General features: G+C 35.7%; 1 protein-coding gene across 4 annotated transcripts in view; it reads left to right on the forward strand.

The window, feature by feature from the left end:
- Positions 1–5801, forward strand: part of DSCAM (DS cell adhesion molecule) — an 829709-nt gene extending 823908 nt beyond the window's left edge. For all 4 annotated transcript variants that reach the window (XM_056825955.1, XM_056825956.1, XM_007493072.2 and 1 more), the window contains one exon: positions 4818–5801. In XM_056825955.1, coding sequence (XP_056681933.1) covers positions 4818–5158 — 341 coding nt within the window. In that variant the 3' untranslated portion in view covers positions 5159–5801. The remainder of the gene's footprint in view (positions 1–4817) is intronic.
- Positions 5802–6000: the final 199 nt, after the last annotated feature.

Consider the following 6000-nt stretch of genomic DNA (forward strand, 5'->3'; position numbering starts at 1 on the left):
AAAATTCTAGGTCTTCTTCCTTTGGAAGGACCAAATATCAGGTCTTTTACAGAATAATCATGTAATTCTTAGGCAATCCTAAGGGGAAAATCAAATAAAAACAAACAAACAGAAATAATGTGGAACAATATAAAAGTCAGAAGTCGTAAACCTTTCCTTACCCCTCAGAAAAACGTAGTCTCAGTCTCACAATCTGGTACATGTGACAGGTAGCACCATGTCTTTGAAGTTCATAGTGGGTGTTTCAATGCATATTGTTTATACCAACTCAGAGCATCACCAAGAGCCTTGGAATCATAATGTTACCCACAGTATAATCATATATTTATTCTTCCAATGTGAGGTGATAATGATGAACAGAGTAGCTCTACATACATCAGGGCCTCTTAATGAACAATTCTAGCACAATCAGTAATTCTTTATCCTCAGTCAGGGTCCTCTACAGTAAAATGGTTAAGTCAGGAGATTCTTGCATACAATCTACCCTGGAACTAAACTGATAAGGAGGCTTTCTCTGTCCTGCTCCCACTCAGTATCCCCTGGCTCACTTACAGAAATCTCCCCCTCCCAGGGGCAGAATGTTTGGCAGAGTGGGCACTCTGCCCCCCACACTTAGGATGGTTAATAAATGTTGTATCTTCACTTTAAGAAAAGCTAATATAAAGTAAAGCAGAGTTGAGGGAAAATATATACACAACTACAATAAGATAAATTGAAAGAGAAATCTTACACAAAAAATCAAAAGTGAATATAGAAAAATTAGAAAGATTAAGCATGGTTTGAGTGATGAGATGTCGGAGGACATCTCCACCCTACTTTTTTATGGAAGTAGAAAGTCCACATATATTCCATGTTGCACATTTTTAAACTTTTTTAATGTATTGTTCAGTTGCACTGAATTTTTCCTCTTTTTTTCTTTCTATCTTTAAAAAAATACTATTTGTTAGATGAAATGGCTGCCTAGAAAGCAAAGGGAGAAAATTCTTAGTATGAAGATGTTAAAAATAATTCTAATAAATATTAAAACTTATAAAAGAATCAATACGCAATGAGTAAGGATCTATTGTTTTCTAATATGAGTATTCTTCATAATTGGACTTTACAGTCCATATATTTGACTTGATCAGCCCAGGGGACCTTTTTGGTTTTCTGTGCTTCATGACTAAATTACTGTGCTTCCTTTTAAATTACAGAGGTTGCTAGAAAACCAAATAAGGAAGATATTATTTACAACAAAGTCAAAGTAAGAAATTTGTTGATCTTACATGAAGTTTTTAAATTACAATCCTTACATATTGCTATCTACTAAAGACTTTGAATCCCATGACCTAAAGAGCAGAATACTAAAGAATTCAAAATCTGTGAATTTATTCATCTGTGTGCTTTTCTATATATGACTGTCTACTATGCATGTCCTAGTCCTGACATTTTTATATGGCTTTACTATGTGATACACACAAATAATATGATAAGGATTTTCTTAATGCTAAGATGTTTCCATCATGTGACAAGATGAGGTGGAAACAGCATTAGATAAGTCTTAAATTCAAGTCTTTCAAGTCTACTACTTACTAGATGTATGATCTTGGTCGAGTTACTTAATGGTTTCATTAATGAGGAATTTTGATTAAATGAATTTTCATCTCTCTTCCAAATTTATGTTCCTTAAACTCTCTATTCTCAAGAACATATATGTGCTCTGAGTATTATTTTAGAGATGTAGGCAGAATTTTCCAGGGAAATTTGAAGAGTTCCAAAAAATCTGTCAATTCTTATCAAAGAACCTCTCTCAAGGATTTATGACCAAGCAAGAAATGGAGAGGATTGCAAGAAGATTGTTATTGTGCTGTTCATACCTTGTTCGGTCATGTCTTTTGACCTGTTTAAGATTTTCTTGACATTTCCTTCTACAGCTGATTTTTATAAGTTTTTTTTCAGACTATGCCAGCAGAATTTTCACATTTGCAATCCATGTTCTCTCCTTTCCTCCTACCCCCTTCTCCAAGAGAGCAGGTTATATGATATAGTCTATCTATGGATTATTATAGAATACATACTTCCATGTTTTTTTATGTTGTGAAAGGAGACATGTATTACACTGAAAAATTCATTGAAGAAATAAAGTGAAGAATGGCATGCTTCGATCTGCATTTAGATTTAAACACTTTCTTCCATAGCAGTATATAATTTTTTTTGTCATGAGTCCCTTGGTATTACCTGCGATCTTTTCATTGCTGACAATAAATGAGTCATTCAGAGTTGATTATCTTATTTTATTACTGTTACTATGAACATAATTCTCCTAGTTCTTCTCACTTCGCTGTATTATTTCATATAAATATCTGTCGGGGTTTTTGTGATGATCTTGTTTGTTTGTTTTTTTTTCAGTAGAAAAGTATTCCATTATAATCATATACCCCAACATGTTTAACCACTCCCCAATTCAAGGGCATTCCTTCAGTTTACAAATTTTGCCACCACAAAAAGAGCTGCTATAAATATTTTTTGTAGAAGGACTTCCTTTCCCCCTATCTTTGATCACTTTGGGATACAGAACTAGAGGTGGTATTCACTGGACCAAAAATATGCACAACTTGAGGCCCTTTGGGCATGGTTCCAATTGTTCTCTAGAATGGTTATATCAGTTCATAGCTCCACTAACATCTCAACATTCATCATTTTCCTTTTTCATCATATTAGCCAGTCTGAGAGGTGTTAGGTGATACCTTAGAGTTGTTTTAATTTGTATTTCTCTAATTAATACTAAACTAGAACATTTTTAAAATTTTATTTAGTCAATTTAGAACATTATTCCTTGGTTACAAGAATCACATCATTTCCCTTCCACCCCTCCACCCACCCTTCCCGCAGCTGACTTGCAATTTCATTGGGTATTACATGTCTCCTTGATCAGAACCCATTTCTATGTTGTTGATGTTTGCATTAGGATGATCATTTAGAGTCTACATCGCTAGTCATATCCCCATCGACCCATGTGATCAAGCAGTTGTTTTTCTTCTGTGTTTCTACTCCCACAGTTCTTTCTTTGTTAGCATCCCTTCTTATAAGTCCCTCCAATTTGTTCTGGATCATTGCATTGCTGCTAGTAGAGAAGTCACTGACAAAACCAATATAGACAAAATTATAATGAAAGCAGGAGGCTAAAGGAAAAAAATTTATAGCAAATTTTTCCGATAAAACCTCATTCCTCAAATACATAAAGAACTCATCCAGATATATAAAAATAAAAGCCATTCCTCAATTGATAAATGATCAAAGGGTATAAACAGTTTTCAAAAGAAGAAATAAAAACTACCAACATTCACATGAAAAAGTGTTCTAAATCATTACTAATTAGAGAAATGCAAATTAAAATACTTCAAATCTATCAGACTGATTAAATAACATAAAAAGAAAATTATAAGTACTGGAAGAGTTGTAGAAATATAGATGTGCTGATGTACCATTGTTGGAACTGTAAACTGATCCAACTATTCTGAAGAACAATTTAGAACTAGGCTCAAAGGGCCATAAAACTACACATTCCCTTTCATTTTCCTGGAAGGGTCATAAAGTAGGTCTATAGGCATCTTTGAATAGTGAATAGAGGGGCAGATTTTTAGTCAGATAACCTGCATTCAGTTCTTGCTCCTGTTATAAACTCTATATAGGCAAGTCACTTAAGTTTTTAATTTGATGTATTCAAAATCATATATTTTACATCTGTAACTCTGAAAGTCTCTAAGCTTACCATTATCAGAGGAATTTCTGGAATGTGTCACCAGAGGGAGTTTATAGGCCAAAAATTGCCTCCACCAATGAAATCACAGATCCAACCCAAGAAACTGTATCAGATTGTAATATGGTTTCATATAGTAAATTATCATGATAATAATACTATAGTACCTACGTTCCAAGTTTCTTGAAGGCAGATATAATGTTGTTTTTAAGAACATCCTATTAAAAGAAAAGGAACTGGGCAAAGACCTAAGCAAAGCTGACTTTATCATGAGAGCTCCAGGTCACAAAAGCCAGGGTCTATAGACATGCCCAGGGTGGTCTGCGACCCTAAGTCTAGGTCACACTGATTTCATAAGCATAAGTAGAAATTCAACACTGTTCATCCAAAATGTTATGACTAGAGTTTCCTGACCAACAAGGGTGATGATCAAGGCTTCTGAAGAGGAGTTCTTGAACAAGGAGCCCTCTCCTTTACCGCCCCCCCTTTCTTGAGTGTTTTGGTCATAAAACTGCATGCCTAGCATCAATTTCCTTATGCCACAACCTCCAGAGCATCTGACAAGGTAAGGGGAAGCGTATAGGCATTTTTGCCCTTGCAGAGGCTTTTAATGTTATTTCTATTACTTTTGTATCTGATTTTTTGACCCACCACATTGTATCTTTTTCTATCTAGTCTTATGATTATCCAATACGTAGCTATTCAATCAGCTAACTGGGGATATATTTTATATGAATGACAGTTACAAGTTAATATATTGGTTTTAAAATGATTGGAAGCTAATTAAATTTCTTCTTTCGCTAGAAAAGATGTTTCCCTTCCCTTCCCTTCATTCTCACCAACCCAGACACCCTGGTCCAGTCAGGCTCTTCAAATGCCATAGTACAAGGAGCCAGTACACGCTTTGGGGTCTCCAACCTATAAGCTAGTCCTAAAACTTGGGGTTCACCAGGTCCTGCTCGGCCACAAGTCTGGAGTTTCTAGACTTCGTGTTGACACACGCAAGCTTGTGAGGTCCCTCTGAGAACTGTCACTATGCTGTGAGCTAATGTCTTGTCTATTCTGTTTTTGCTCTCAGGTGACCTCATTCATTTGCCTCCTTATCTTCGAATGGATTTTTTGTTGAATCGAGGGGGCCCGAGCATCAGCAGAGACCAGAACTTGGGACAGGCTTGTTTGGAACCTCAGAAAAGTCGAACCTTGAAATGCTCCACAGTCCTGGAGCCCATTCCAATGGAGACACCATCCACAAGAGAAGTACAGCCGTGGCAACCTGGTGCTGTGGCCCCATTACCTCAGAGAGAAGGAGCAGAGCTGGGACAGGCAGCTAAAATAAGCAGCTCTCAAGAATCACTGTTGGACTCTCGAGGCCACTTGAAAGGCAACAATCCCTATGCCAAATCTTACACCTTGGTATAACGAGCAGAGTATAGCTGGACAGTGGCTGTAAATAGAATTAAAAACAAATTCAATTAAAGCTACTTTTTTAAAAAACTGGATTCTGATATTTATAATTAAAGAAAATTGTCAAAATATTTTAAAAAAAAGGTTTAAAAAAAAAAAAAGAAACCACAGATACTTCAAAGACTCCCCTGCTTTTTTTCTCTCTGAGTGTGAGCTTCATCTGACTGGGCACCTGATGTTTTTGGGTAAAAGAAATCTGATTTTCTGATCTTCACAGGCTGTTGAATTTTTACTGATTTTTCTACAAAGTGCATGGAAGACAAACAAAACATTCTGACTGGAAGTCAATCACACAAGATTAAAGAAAAATAGAGGGGGTGATCACCTTATTTGTGAATTTTAAGGGACTTTGCTTTTAGGGGAAGGAAAAGTCTTTAATCATGTTTGCACACTTTTTTTTCCAATTAGAAAATGGGTCCTCAATTGAGCTTTTTGTTGTTGTTGTTGTTGTTACCGTTAATTAGAATGAGTCTTTGTCTGTGAAGGGTGGGGAGGGGAGTGTTAATTTGTTTTTCCTTTTTGTTTGTTTTTTAGTTTAATGAGAAACTGCATTTTGTCTAACTGAAATAAACAAAAAAAGTTGTCTGTTTCTGATGTATACTGGCATTACCTAGTTTTACTTCTATTTTAAAGATTTCAACTAAAACTGGCGCCCTATTTAGGACTGCAAAATGAAAGCATTACAATCTCCAGGTGCCACTGAGATCTATAACCAACATAGAAAAATGCAATCCCCATCCTCAAACAATTGCCAGGCCAAAGGGCCCTATATTTAATTTTGTCACTGTTTAGGATTA

The sequence above is a fragment of the Monodelphis domestica genome, chromosome 4 (assembly GCF_027887165.1).
Source record: "Monodelphis domestica isolate mMonDom1 chromosome 4, mMonDom1.pri, whole genome shotgun sequence".
Lineage (NCBI taxonomy): Eukaryota > Metazoa > Chordata > Mammalia > Didelphimorphia > Didelphidae > Monodelphis > Monodelphis domestica.